The following is a 15,877-nucleotide window of genomic DNA, read 5'->3' on the forward strand; positions in this document are numbered from 1 at the left end:
ATCGAATTCCCGACATGAGAACCTGTTCTGAAAAAAATGAACAATGTTAAGCTATTTGTATCAGAAGATAAAAGGCTAACATGCTACACAGACAGGAAACACATCGGCTGAAAATCGTGTGAGCTTCCTGTGTCACACGAAAAACATAGTGAGCCGAAAGCTTATTTCACTTAAATTTCACTTTTAATTTAATTCCATTTATCAGTTTTCCTAATTTGGCGGTAAAGGGTGGTGGTAGACTTGACGAACTTGAGTCAACCAAAGGATGCATTTCCAATATGGATGGATTGGCTTCAAAACTGTGGATGATTCATTCATTTGTTGTCTATCGCTTTATCCCTTACCTGGATCTTAGACTGGAGCCTATCCCAGTATCATAGGGCGAGAGGCAGGGGACACCCTGGACAGGACGCCAGTCTGTCGCAGGGCACACAAATACAGACAACCATCCATTTATGGACAATTTCCCAAAGTTATCAATCAACCTCTGTATGTTTTTGTATTGTGGGAGGAAACCGGAGTGCCCGGAGTAAACCTACACAACACTGGGAGAACATACAAACTCCACACAGAAAGGTTGGCTCGGCCTGCAACTGTGGATCAGTAACAGATATAATGCCCATATTTCATACAGTGTATGCTGCTAACAATGTAAGCATGTTATTTTCATAGTATAATAAGTATAGTATAATACATTTCTAGGTTAGTCTGTAGTTGGACAACAGATTTGCAGAAGTCCTATGAGCAGAAAGTCGATCATTGACCAGCACATGCATCAATAAATGAATGGGGAAAAGTGTAACATTTGCACATCTTTAGATGAAGAATTCAAGTGTTATTATTAATAACATTAAGAGTTAATAATATTTATATTCATTTAAAAAATACTGTGCATTGTATTCTGTTCACACCAACGTGTAACTGGGTGTAGTGAAGACATAAAAGCAACAGGATTCTGCCTGTTTCCTCGCGATGACTGTTCAAGGCCTGTTTGCTTCCTCTTGTTATGAATGTAGTAACCTTTAAACACAAGGTAACTGTCTGTCACACTTTGCGCCATCTGTGGAGGGTGTCCTTCAAGTCAAGGTAAAGTATTAATCATTTTGAGTGACAGCGTTAAATAAAGAAGTCGTACCTTTTTGTACAGCGTAACATGTCAAAATCACATTTATCTGGGGGCCGCTTCTTTCTTTAAGCATACTTTAATTAAAAGTCTGTTAACTGATTTGAGATATTATCAGATGCTGTTGTCTTCTTCTTTTTTTGGAGCGTTCATGAATATAGTTTGACTTTGTCTCGTTTTCACTCCTGTGAATATTCATGAATGTGTGTGTGTCCGTCGGCAGCAGTGGGTTGCCATGGGAGACAGCCTGTTGTCGGCCTCTCATCCATCTCTTCTGTCCAGTGTCTTCATACCACCATTTATCTCATCACTTTGGCGGGTCAGTGATGGGCTCTCAGGTGTGATTGGACCGGCTGCTTGACTGCCGCCTAATTGCACCAAATGAAAGGGCTTGTTTCCAAAAAGGGGTTAAGTCCACGTTGACAATAGGTTCTGGTACCAGCTGCAATCACACCAGGCCCTACAAGTGACAGCGAATTACTCTGTTGTTTCCACAACGTTATGTCCTGTATTGCTTTATCTTGAAATGAGCCTGCTGGAGTTGCATGTGGTTATTTTGTTTTTTCTTGTTTAACACAATTGGAAAGTAAGACAAAATGCTGCTTCATATTGTTCCTGTATTACTGTGTAATTCATATTGACCATTATAAATGTTATCAGTTATCAGCCAAGAATAATCCAACATGTATTAAACTGTATCAGAAGTTTTGTACACACTTTTATTTTTCACACAAAATGCCAATGTTCTTTTTTTTTTAACTCACTAAGTTTGGTTCTTCAAATTGTACCTGTAAATGGACTTTTAAATTATTTATATCTAAATATTTTTGATTCCACGTATTTATTAAAGGACAACTAACCCAACTCTCCTGACTCACTCACATGTTTCAAATGTTGAAGTCTTCCTCTCCAAGATGAAGTTAGTCTCTCATCATTACCATGATTTGAACTTATTACTCTGTAAAGTTCTCCCGCATCTGAAATCTTGGCGAACGAGAGGTTACGAGAGCGGAGTCCAGTATGACGTAATAAGCCCATTCATTCCTCCTCCAACCAGCTGTAATCATGCCCCGCTTTGTTTATACAACGTGTCACTTAGAGGCGAAGACTTCCTGGATTGCTGACGCCCGATGACGAACCTCGATGCTTGACCAATCACAGCAGAGTGGGCTTGGTTATGGTAAACAGGATTTAATCTCCGTAAAAACAAAGTATTTTCAGTGGGCGGGGCTTAATCACATTTTCTAATGTAAATATTTAAATGAAAAGAGAGTTTTGTACAAACAGACACACACTGATGAGAACAATAGAGGTCCAAGATCTATTTAAGAGACACTTAAATCAACACATTAGTTGACCTTAAAGATTTGTCTCTCAATTAAGTAATTGTTTTCTCTCATTTCTGTCGATAGCAGCAATCACATTTTGACATTTTGAATGACAAAATAAGTGTACGTCCATTATTTCATCTCTGCATGTCAAAATTGCAGTCTTCCATCTTTCTTGTCAAGAGGCTCTTGAGCAGGGACGGATAATTACACTTCCTAGGGGCACCCTGACTGTTGGGAGGAGCTTTATTGTGAACTTAACACAATTTATTTGTATATTACTTTATTTTTAAATGACTTTTGTTAAAATATACCCACTATACAAAATACAATTAGTTTATTCTTGATATGTAAATAATTTAACCAGTCACAAATAACAACAAAAACACCTCTGACCTCATGAGGACCTCACTCATACCATCCAAGGCAGCTAGGTTTCATTAATAACCCTACACGTTTCAATGAATCTGACTTCCTAAACTTAACTTGGTCAACAGGTTCCATCCCAAAAACGATGACATAAACTAGACTATTTTCAACCAAAACAACTTCTATCTGATATCAAACCAGTAGATTCATGACAAATCCATCAATTATTGTGGCAACAAAACTATTTGTGATTGTCTTACTCTTTGGTCAGTATAATCGTGAATCTCTCTCTCATTGATGCCTCTACCGTGCTGAGTCTTATCTAAACTAAAATATTCACCCATAGAACTGGCTTGAAGAGTTCTTTCCTTGACCAAATATAATCCTTATTTAAGCATGAAGCGGCAAAGATTTCAGTCTGCACAGTCATTCAAGATCATCGACGATGTGACGAGTGTGTGTGTGTGTGTGTGTGTGTGTGTGTGTGTGTGTGTGTGTGTGTGTGTGTGTGTGTGTGTGTGTGTGTGTGCAGAATTCTGTGTCAAAGCACCATGTAAACTGTCTAATTGACCTTATCGGTCGTCACAAAGGACGGTTCCACTGTCTGCCCTCATCCAGCTTCTTCTCTTCTTCCTCCTGCACTTTTCTATGTGTCCCTCCATGCTCCTGCACATTCTTTACTCCAGTGCTGTCTATTACGTTTGCCCCTCCACTTTTGTTAAATAAACTCAGCTTGTTTTAACTATGAAACAATTCCAATGGCTTGGTGCTTAGTATCTCAAATATCCTAAACATGTAGTCTATTTAAGAAAAAGGATTTAGAAAATATTGCATGTGTGCTATAGAATAAACTTGAATATAAAATAACAGCTTCTTTCTTAAGTCAAATGACCGAGATAAACGTGAAAGTTATCCAGATACTTCTCTATGTTGCCACATTTATCTCAATAAAAAGTTAATTCACTCTAACAGGTTCTGACTTACTGCCAAAAACAACATCTGCTATAAAATAATCGGTGTCAAAAGGAATACCAAATCATAATTAATCTTCAAATTAGGTTTATAAAAGTGTGTTTGGATTCATGATAAACTTCCCTTTCACTGTTAAACAAACAAAACTTTCTCACGGCTGCATCTAACGATTCCTTTTTCTTTCTTTTAGCAAACCCTGACCCCTAAGTCTGGCCTCCTTAACGTATGTACTTAGTTCAGATTAAGTCCCCCCTATGAACTTCCATTGGAACCTGAGCTTCTTTCTAAAGCTTCTTTTTGTCTTAGTGCCATTTCTTCTTTATCTGAAACAGTCCCAAATACAAAGAAAAAGTTTGGGGACCATTGTTTTATACTGGAAGTTACTATCCCACTTCTGAGAACATTTAAAACAGTAAAAAAAAATGTGGATCAAAAGTACATCTTATCTTACCGGAGCTGTGAACTGTTTTTTAAACCACAATCCCATGTAGTGTTTTATTAATTTGACCAAAACGAGTGTCATGACATTTCAATAAAATGTTTCAATAACACTTTTCAGACAGTATTAATCATTACAACCACCAGATTACAGCAGGGTTCTGCAACCTTTTTTCTACTGCAGACCGGATCAATGACTGCATTATAATCTCGAACCGGCTAGGAATTAGAAATAAAATTAAGTGCATCTTGCAAAAGCTTTGTGTACTTGCATTCATGTGTGTTTGATTGTATGTCGACGATGTTCTGTACGCGTCTCTTCGAGCTTATGGAGACTTTGTGCCAAGAGTCATGTGACAATGTTACTTTAGAGACACTCATGTTACCTTTTAAAATAAAACACATTTCATACAATAATAGTCAATACAACAGAATTTTTTTTTTTTTCCGTGCCTCACCGACCGGTACTGGATTGGAAAGGTTGAGTACCAGTGTTACAAAGGACATAAACATTGTATAAAGAATCCATGGGATGGCGACATGGTTTCATAACCCTTGATAACATTTGGAATATGAGTGTGATAAGGTTAAGCATGCTTAAATCAGTCAGACCCTACAGACAACCAGGGTTCGAGAAGTAAAAACAGGTTGGATACGTAGAGTTGTCAGACTACACCACCCATTGGTCATGGTTACAGCCCTTACAAATACTCAAATACATCAAATAAAAGTCCCGAATAAATGAAAGATGACTTCACATAAAAGCAAATGTCATCACCAAAAACTTCCTCTCCTCCCTCAGAAGAGTTCACGGAGGTTAATGGCCTTGTCTTCCTTCTCAGACCTGCAGTAAAACCACCGCGGGCATTAAATCACTTAATCATAAACGGACCAAAATGAGACAGAGCTGAAGCCTGGAGAGAGCCAGGAAACCATGACGATCACCACAAATCGGAAAAATAATTTCTCTCCGGCGACTGCATATGGGAAAGAAGAATGAAAGGATAAGATAGAGGAGGATAAAAGAGGGAGGGAAGATGGCATGCGGACAGATTTTTAATTAGCTGGTATAACTGGAAAAGAACAGGAATGGCGGAGGTGGGGGTTTGTCGAGCGTATGATCTTGAGGACCACAATTAGACCTGCATCGATACAAACGTGGAAACATGTGTCTTTTCTTTTATCTTTCAAGAGTTATTCTGAATGACATCAGCCGTGGCAGCAGGATAATGTCATGCAAAGCACCAAACAGAACCATCTAAACTCATATTCTCTACGCTAATCTGGATTTCCCTAAGACTCGCACCAGTGTAGCAGGGGAATAATAAAGGACATCTTCAGATCGGAAACAATTTATCAAAAGTCAAAGAAGATCATTTGTTTGTTCTGTCTGTTTCTTTGTTATTGAAAAGTTCAGCTACAACTAGCTAAGGAAATGCAGAAGTCTGAGGTTCATTAGTTACATTTTTTTAATGTAACGTATGGTTGCTGTGTATCAGTGAAGTCTCAAAAAAAATATCTTTTAAAGTGTGTTCTTCCTACAAGTTGGCTGCAACTTAAAAACACCGGATAATTTAAATCAAAAGTAACTTTAGAAATATTTGAAGAGAAAAAATGACTTACAAGCTAACCCTAAATTAGCAGAATGTAATGTTTAAAATAATATTTTACTTCACTCGACACTGGCAGTGTTTTCTGTCCACTAAATTCCATCATGACCTACTGGATTAAATACAGTAGATTACATTTCCTAACATTGTGTTCCCTAGCTGCCTTGAGGAACCTTCCGACTGATATCCTGCTCGACTTATTGTCTCCCTCTGGACTACACATTTCGATTACTTTGTTCAAGCTTGGACTACTGAAGACTTGTGCTTTCATTGTCATGCAAGAATGGACTTTGATGTTCTATAAACATGTTGATTCTAATGTGTTTGTGTAACTTTTTTGTTGTTGTTTGTTTGTCTGTTAAATAAAAATCTCATGTTGTCAATTTCTCAGAAAGCCCTGACATTTAGCCAACATATACTGAGATATAATCAATGCACTAATGACTACGCCATTAAGGGAAAACGCTAGCATCCAATAGTCAGTCAGGAGTAATAAATACTGATCGTACATCAAGAAAATCCACTAACAATTTGGCTTGAATTGAATAATGTACATTCAAGTTAAATACACTTGTTCTTTTAAAGCATATTTTATTTTGATCACACCTTGAAATGCCTTTTGCTGTACATATAAATCTACAAAGGTAGAGCTGCTTCATAATAAAGACAATTCATTTTAAAGCAATGAACATTACTTTGTACGAGTGCATAGAAATATTCTTAATTGGTCGTTGCATGAGCAGCTACACGTTCATTACTTACTTTTTAAAGTCCAGGTATCAAGTATTTTGAATGCTATTAAGTCTAAAAGAAAAACCTAAAACATTTTTGTTGCTCACTCTGAATCCGTGCATCATTTACAGGCACGTTCATAAATTCCCACCTGGTGACACGGTTGCTTTTCATCTCACCGGGGAGTCATTTTATAGAATACCCCTGACCAAACCACTCCAAACCCCACTACACCACAAACATGTAACTAATTCTGTCTGTCACACACACACACACACACACACACACACACACACACACACACATACAAACACACACACACACACACACCTACACAAACCGGTCACAAGAGAATGGACTTTTTCCCTTCCATGAATACCATACACTCACCAGGTTACCATGGCGACAGGGTGAGAGTTCGCTTTGTCGCTTCTGATCCCTGAGACCACGCCTGTGATCCGCTGGAGGAAGTGAGCTTGAAAAAGACAGTAGGATGAAGAGATGAAAGATGAGAGGATGTCGAAGAGTCAGTCAAAGCTTTTCGTTATTATAATGTAGGGAAATATCGATCGAGCAGAAATCATCAGTTTTCTGCATCAGTGACCCTGAGAACATCGCGACACACCTAATGATGTCCCCTACCTAGATTACACAGAAGGAAAAACTGTGCTTTTGCTAAAAATAACAAAATGTAGAAACTTCTGACCTGGATGTGTATTAACCTCATTGTCCTTTAAAAAATGTACACAAAGTTCAAAAGTAAAATATTTATTTTACACTGTGAATTAATTGTATTCTGTTTAAAATTTACTTCTATTTCTATTTTATTTATTCATTATCGCTATTATTTTTATTTTTTATTCACTTGTTTTGTATATTTATTGAATTCATGTTGTTTTTTATTGTTTATTGTATCGTTTCTTGCCAGCGGTGTAGAGACGCAAAACAGGATTTTATTGCACTGCAATATCGACAATGATGTTCTTTGACAATAAATATTTTCTGTTGTATCCTAAGATTAATTTAAATAAATGTAATTGAACTAATTGACAATAAATTCTATATTTTATTGTTACTTGCACCTTTTTTTATTGTTTGGTCCTGCGACTTAAACTCAAGTGTAACTGATGTAACTGTGTTGTTCATGCTTTTAAAATAAAATTGTTTAAAAAGATATTAATATGTTACATTAACATACCAGGCACCTACTGAGCCTGTTCTCAAGATTAAATGTTTGTTCCCGGTCTCAGTTTTTGGTGCGACTTCTACTCTGGAGCATGTTATAATTCTGAAAATACTGAAAAAGTTTTTAAAAAAAATGTTTCTGACAACCTCCATTTATCGGAAAAGTTTTACTTAATTTCGTGGCACCTCTGTTGTGCCATTGCTAAACTCAGCATGTGCATTTTCTTTTACAGAACAAGACAATGTCATTTTAAATGTTTAGTTTTGTCTTTTCTGTAACTGCAATAAGCTGCAGTTCAACGTTTACGGTATTTAAAACCTTTTCTAACATGTCCCTTTTATTAAATAACCATTAATACGTTTTTATGAATTCAACATAATAAGGGCGGTTGACTGGACGGAAAAGTGAGTTCATATTAGCTGCAATAGCCTCAAATAAATGGTGGATAGTTTTAACCCCTGATTATAATTCAACCTGGTCTGACTAAACTGAAAGACTACATTTCAAATGGAAGGCTGCGGAAAAATTTTCCACAGGCCGCAAATGGCCCGCTAGCCACAGTATGCTTTACACGAGTTCCTTCGATTGGCCACTAATCATACTTTTTTTAATTAAAAATGAAATACATTCAAACAAAGACTGCGATACATTTAAAAAATGTATTTGCATTTACTTTTTATACACCAAAAAAATGAAAAGAAAATTCGTAATCATATCTCGGATTATTCCTTCCCGGGCGTGGGATTGAGCCTCTATTCCTGCAGAGAGTGAAGAATTACGAGAAAGAGATTGTGATGTATGATACGCGTCTCTTAAAATAACCACCGAGGTAATGGAATACGGGAAAAGATCGTCGAGCAGAGACATGTGGAATTGAAAAATAAGAATGAGGCTATTGAATGAACCATGAAGCTAAATTTACATCACTGTGTTTTTTAAGTATGAGGCACAGAAGGCGTCATCTCAAATAAAAAGTACAAATAATTCAGTAGGTTTAGTTTTGAGAGAAGAACAAACAAAATAAGTATTCTATGAGACATTCACCTTCATGAGAGCTGAGTGCACTTAACAAAGCCGTTCCTAGAGTAGTGGTGTGAATGTTCGCTTGCATTACAGATCGTGGTCATTTGTCGCTGGCTGGAGTGTTCTGATAGGGAGCCTGAACGGCAGAAAGGTAACGGGGATTTTCACTTCAAAGCTGAGCCAGATCAGAGCAGATTAAAGCTCAGCAGGAATCAAAGAGCCTCAGGTGGTGGGAAACTCAAAGGTGCCGCTATATGTACGCGTGTGTGATCTGGAAGTTACTCCGTCAATCATTTGATATCAATGTCGGAAAAAGGCTCCTGGTCAATGAGTAGGTTTAATACTCGCATGGATCCCTTTCTGTGTGCTTTGTGAAGCTTCACCGCTCCTGACATGTCCGATAAGGCCACTACTAGATAAAGAGTTTATATTTCTAAACAGGCTCTACAATATATTTCAAGGGTACAAGCAGCTGAGAGAGCCCAGTCATCTGGAAGAGACTCAAAGTAGAACTGCTTATGTCTATATCTAGAGAAGCCTGTTGGAGAGCTCCATTTCCATTTTGACTAAAGTACCAGATATAAGTTTTTTAGCTTCCAGTAAGGTAAGCTTTTCATTTTTTTAAACTGCTCATATTGACAGCTGAGGATGGAGACACTTAAGTTTTCACAATAGTATACGCTCAACTCAACTTAACTTTATTTATAGAGCACTTCAAACAACAGCAGTAAACACACATTTCAAACTTCAAACTATAACATAAAATATCAACACTTGAATTAAACAGTTAAACAATTACTCTTTTCTAACAGTAGGTGGAGCCAGAAACAATGGGTTTAATCTTACTTGGTGATGCTTTAATACTGCATCTACAAAAACGTAGCTGTAAATCAAATTTATTTTACTGGTTTAGTCAAACATTTGGATTTATTTTCTACAAATAAAGGAAGTTTTTTTTTTCATTCAAATCAACGTTGAAAACTAGAAATAAAAACCACAATTATTTTGTTCAAATTCAGGCACTGATGTGTTTGTTTTTTTAACTTCGTAAGCTTGTACTTGCCAATCTTAATATTCATTAAACCATATTTACTGAAAATGTGACATTCAACACGAAGACGAAAGAAAGAAGAGAACAACTAGTATTTGGAGTACATGAGGAGAGATACAGTGGTATGAAAAAGTTTGGGCACCCCTGTACATTTTCATGATTTTCCTTTATAAATCATTGGTTGTTTGGATAAAAAAAATCCAGTTAAATATATCTTATAGGAGACCAACACAGTGATATTTGGGTCTGGATTCTGGTGGAAGGTATTTTGGACCATTCTTCTTTAAAGATCCTCTCCATTTCAGTCAGGTTTGATGGTTTCCGAGCATCACTTTAAATCAAACCATACATTTTTAATAATATTCAGGTCTGGGGACTGAGATGGCCCTTCCAGAACGTTATACTTGTTCCTCTGCATGAACGCCAAAGTAGACTTTGAGCAGTGTTTAGGATCATTGTCTTGTTGAAAGATCCAGCCCCGGCGCAACTTCAACTTTGTTACTGATTCCTGGACATTGTTCTCCAGAATCTGCTGATATTGAGAGGAATCCATGTGCCCCTCAACTTTAGCAAGATTCCCCGTCCCTGCACTGGCCACACAGCCCCACAGCATGATGAAACCACCACCAAATTTTACTGTAGGCAGCAAGTTCTTTTCTTCGAATGCTGTGTTCTTTTTCCGCCATGCATAAAGCCCCTGGTTATGCCCAAATAACTCTATTTTAGTTTCATCAGTCCACAGCACCTTATTCCAAAATGAAGTGGCTTGTCCAAATGTTCTTTAGCATACCTCAGGCGCCCCCGTATGTGGCATGTGCAGAGAAAAGGCTTTTTACGCATTACTCCTCCATAAAGCATCTCCTTGTGTAAAGTGCGCTGAATAGTTGAACGATGCACAGTGACACCATCTGCAGCAAGTTGATGTTGCAGGTCTTTGGAGCTGGTCTGTGGGTTGACTGTGACTGTTCTCACCATCCTGAGCCTCTGTTTATCTGAGATCTTCCTTGGTCTGCCACTCCGGGCCTTAACTAGAACTGTGCCTGTGGTCTTCCATTTCCTCACAATTTTCCTCACAGTTGAAACTGAGAGCTTAAATCTCTGAGATAGCTTTCTATATCCTTCGCCTAAACCATGATGTTGAACAATCATTCTTTTCAGGTCTTTTGAGAGTTGTTTTGAGGCTCCCATGTTGCCACTCTTCAGAGAAGATGCAAAGAGGAGAAACACTTACAATTGGCCTCCTTAAATACCCTTCTCATGATTGGACTGACCTGTGTATGGAGGTCAAGGGTCACTGAGGTTACCAAACCAATTTTGAGTTCCAATAATTAGTGCTAAAGGTATTAAAAGATATAAGGGTGCCTAAATGTATACACATGCCTACTTTTTTTTAATAATTCTTGCACACTATTTAACTGGATTTTTTTTTATCCAAACAACCAATGATTTATAAAGTAAAATCATGAACATGTACAGGGGTGCCCAAACTTTTTCATACCACTGTATAATGTAATCTTGAGCATTGATGTGTCCAACTTGTCAGTGAGAAAAGCTGTTGAAGATGGAGAGTTCATAACAAGTTCACTGTACTATGTGATAAAACTTGCTTGTGAGAGCCTTCATCCCTGCTTACAATATACTTTACAAGATGTTTGTGAGTTAAAATATGTGGATTCATATTACACACCCACTCACAGTCGACGGCATGCTTGTGTAACCATCACACGTTCACAGCAGAGCAGTTAAGTGCGTCTATCATTCACACTTGAAGACACTTGAAGTGGACGATGTTGTTAACCCATCAAGCTTCTCGGTCCAGACTCTCCACACTCCCACTCACCACTTCATCAAGAGGAGAGCCACGTGTGAAACATGGATTTCCCCCCCAAACAGACAAAAAATGTCAATTTCAAAACTTTCCCACCTCCTTTCTGTTCTTGACTCTTGGAAAATATGATTTTAACTGCTGCCATGACAACAGATATTTGCCCTATAGATGTTAAATTATGAAATAAATAAAGCACCAAGTTTTACTATGAATATGGAATTAATATTTCTTCATTCGATTTAGATGTTTCATCAGGGGCAAGCGGATCCTTTTAGAAAATACATTGATACAAGTGTCGACAGTGACCTCTAGTGAACAAGTTCTATTAGTGCTTGAAAGGACACCATTAGAAAAAAAGATATACAGTATAAATATTTAAATTATACAATAAATGCTGCCATCTTACAAGCATCATTCCTAGATGGAATGTACGATTGATATTTGCAATATTCTCACAAAATGTAGCAAAGATCTCAAACAAAAAAGTACTATTGAGCTATACGTTTGATTTTTAATATATTCCGCCAAAATCCAAAGAAACTATTTGCGATCAACTTCAACCTAAGGTTCAGCACCGAGGTCAGCAACGAGCAGAAACTGTGATACGCACGTTCAAACAGTGGATGGCGGCAAAGAAATGCGGAATTTCTGATACAAAATCTTGTTTTATAACTTATTTAAAAATATATATATAATATAATATATATAATATAATATAATACATAATAATAATATTTAGAACAATCATTTCTCATTTAAATTAATTTAAAAAATGTTACCATTCAATGGAGAATAAAAAAACAAAACCGTTTCAAGAATCGTTGCAATATTCAAAATTTTGTCACACATGCAATAGTATGTTCAAAGTTAAGGATTTGAAAATGATTAGCAACTATTGAAGCTAAATCCTGATTTGTTTGATCTTGATATACAGTATTTGGTTAGTGGGATGTCACTTAATGTTAGCTCTCTATGTCGTGGGAACAAGTCTTTTTTATGAGATTCATAAGAATTCGCTTCTGCTTGTGACTTTATGTAGCATAATGTGTATTTAAATTCCATCTTCCAATATAACTAAAAGTAAGATAAAAGAAAGAGTAAGATATAAATAAGATGTCATTTCCTGAGGGAACGCAGTGAGTTACAGCAGTATATTGAGGAATATTTCTTATGAAATTAAACAATTAAATGTTAACCTCTCTGTTTTTATCATTAAAAAAACTATATTAAGTAAAAAAAAAAAACATCGAGAATTAATTAATTAAAATTCACAATAAGATGATACAACTAAAAGACAGACATGAGAGGAATTATTATTAAAGTTACATCAGACATGAACAGAAAAATGTAACTGGAAAAATGCTGTATGTAAAAGATGCATTTATGAAGATATTGTTAATACAACCAGAAATACAAACGTTTGATAGTGAGGCCATTTATTCAAAAATTCATCTGACAAAAGAAAAATACAATTAAAAATAATCTGCTTTTGGCATCATAATTCATATATATTAGTAGCATATTGTTGGAGCATGTCAGCGGAGCATGCAATGCATATGTGGTTCATCACTGAATAACAATCTCATGAATACCTATAATAATAACAAAATTGTCTTTAGCGTAGCATAGCTTGTGATATATTTGGTTTTGCATTGACTGGACTAATACTTTCTAAATAATCGTGATGTTCATCCAGTTTTTTGGCACAGTGAAGAGGTAGAAAATGCATACGTCTGTTAAAGCTTCATTGATATCCAAAGGTTTGGCGTGAAGTCGCTACAGTGTGAAAACACGGGGGGTCACTTTGGTGCAGGTGGTTGATCCATTCCAGCTTGGGTCACCAGGTCCGCCACGTTCTTCTCCAGACCTGTGATGCGGGACCCCATCTCATCGAGTGTGGAAGTGAAGGGAAGAACTACAGCAGACTCTAAAGCAAGACTAAAAAACTCATTAGCCCGTGTGTTGCTTCTGGCTCAAGGTGAACGACCTCCGCCACTGCATATGTATTTCTGGAAGTCAGGGAGGTCGTTCACCTAGAAGCAACACAAGGGATACCAAAAAAAACATTTGTATAACATGGTCACAAGAGTGACCCCAAAAGATGTGTATGTGTGTATTTGCCTCTTCCTTTATACCGGCCGGAGTTTTCCTGGTTCAATTTGAATTGTTTTTATCACCACTACACAACAAATACTGATGACGTAGAACACAAGTCCTAGTTAATCAAGAATTTTAACATTTTTTGGATTGTTCAAGTACACAATTCGGTTTCACTCGACAAACCTTCCTCGCAGAACATCTAAGGCAAGTTAAATATCCTTTAGAATCTCTGTAATTAGTGATGGTCAAATGAAGCTTCATGAAGCAGTGTCATTATTTTCAGAGTCCACTAGATGGCGGTCTCTGCACTATTTTCTTTGTTTTGATCAACTGTGCTAATGAAACATCACATCATTAAACTGATGGCGCCACCTACTGACTTATAAACAACATGACACTGCTTCATAAGACTTCATCAGCCCATCACTACATGTCATTATATACAGTAAAGTCCATTAATATACTGTATATTTGAAATTAAACGAACAAGATGTGCTTTACCTGCTTTCAGATTTAATTTGAGGGCCTTAACTATTGATGGTCTGATGAAGCTTCATAAAGCAGTGTCATTATTTTCAGAGTCCACTAGATGACGGTCTCTGCAATATTTTCCTTTGTTTTTAACACCTGTTCTAGTAAAACATCACATAATTTTCAAACTGGTGGCGCCACCTACTGACCTCTAAACAACATGACACTGCTTCATTAAGCTTCATCAGCCCATCACTAGCATTTACATCCAATTCGGGTGAACACTGTAGGAATTGCAACAGTTTCTATATGTGCCTCTTACTTTTTAGGGGACTAAAAGTAATGAGATAATTGACTTAAAAGCTACTTCATAGACAGATGTGGGCTTTTCCCTTGATTTATCATCATCCACAATGTCGGTGAAGCAAGCCATCATTAAGATAAAAGATCAAAAAAGACCCAAAAATAGCTAAAAATTAGTTGTCAACCAAATCAACTTCTAAGAAAATTCTGAAAAGGAAAAAATGTGTTTAGCAACACACAGAATCATTATTTATTGGTGTAGAAAAACGCCTCCTCAGCAGTTGACCAGATGGAAACACTCCGTAAGTAGAAGATGTATGCGTTTCAAAAACGATCAAAATAAGAATTCAACGGAGTGAATACAGACTATTATTGAGCCTTAAAAACACAAAGAAGAGATTAGAATTTACCAAACAACACCTAAAAAGCCTTTACAGTTCTGGAAGAACATCCGATGAACAGATGAGACCAAGATCAACTTGTACCACAGTGATGGGAAGAGAAGAGTGTGGAGAGGGAAAGAAACTGCTCAAGATCCAAAACATACCACGTCATCAGTGAAGCCCAGTGTTCGTAGTGTTGTTGAAAACCAAAACCTAAGGGTAAATGTCCCAAAAACAAGCAGGAACTTAAGACTTAAGTTGCAGTTGAGGCCTGGCAGACCATGACCAGTCTGGCCAACCATGTTTACTGAAATTTCCCGGAATATTAAATGATTTTAATAGATAAAAATACACCGAAATGTTGCTGGTTTCATTACTGTATTTTAATACAATTTATGGCCAGTTGTTTAATCTGGGTTTTTAACTTATTTTCATTTTGAGAGCCTTTTTACAGGTTTAAGTAAATCCATACCTTTCTTAATATTTATCAATAGGAAAAACTACTTAAGTCCCTCGAATTGTCTTTACAACAATACTTTGAAATTTTAAATACCATGTTGTCTACAATAAACAAACGTAGTCGTAGCGAGTTGATAATAAAAATATGGCACGAAACTTAAAGAGTGTCAGAAAAGGATATTTTTGGTCTCCAGTTGATCGGAAATTGCCTGAAATCTTCCTTGAAGTCTCTGCATAGTTTCCTCCATCTGGCAAGAGAACAACCCGTTATTAAATCTGAATAAACACGATGATTTTACACACACAAAAAAACGTACCGTCTGTGTCAAGTCATGAGCAGTTTTATTGTCAGCGTTTGACATCGTTTGTGAGAAAAGCAAACATTCGTTTCGAGGATGACAACAAACGCTAGACTTCCAGTCGACATGAGTTTCAACTTTGCACTGTGGAAGTTTCATAGCAGCAGAACACGACTTCCGCTGGAACTTCAAAATAAACTGA

General features: G+C 36.9%; 1 protein-coding gene and 1 long non-coding RNA gene across 2 annotated transcripts in view; both read right to left on the reverse strand.

Annotated features, from left to right (window-relative positions):
- The window catches only part of LOC148084459 (uncharacterized), a 267,620-nt gene that overhangs the window by 191,481 nt on the left and 60,262 nt on the right, over positions 1-15,877 (reverse strand). The window lies entirely within an intron of this gene.
- Positions 13,101-15,812, reverse strand: hsbp1l1 (heat shock factor binding protein 1 like 1). Its single transcript, XM_087785937.1, has 3 exons — positions 15,694-15,812; positions 15,558-15,624; positions 13,101-13,554 (listed from the first exon to the last, which is right to left on the reverse strand). The coding sequence occupies exons 1-3, from the start codon at positions 15,736-15,738 to the stop codon at positions 13,460-13,462; spliced, it is 207 nt and encodes a 68-aa protein (XP_087642063.1). The 5' UTR covers positions 15,739-15,812; the 3' UTR covers positions 13,101-13,459.

Source organism: Callionymus lyra, chromosome 3, assembly GCF_982586985.1.
Source record: "Callionymus lyra chromosome 3, fCalLyr1.hap1.1, whole genome shotgun sequence".
In the NCBI taxonomy this organism is placed as follows: domain Eukaryota; kingdom Metazoa; phylum Chordata; class Actinopteri; order Syngnathiformes; family Callionymidae; genus Callionymus; species Callionymus lyra.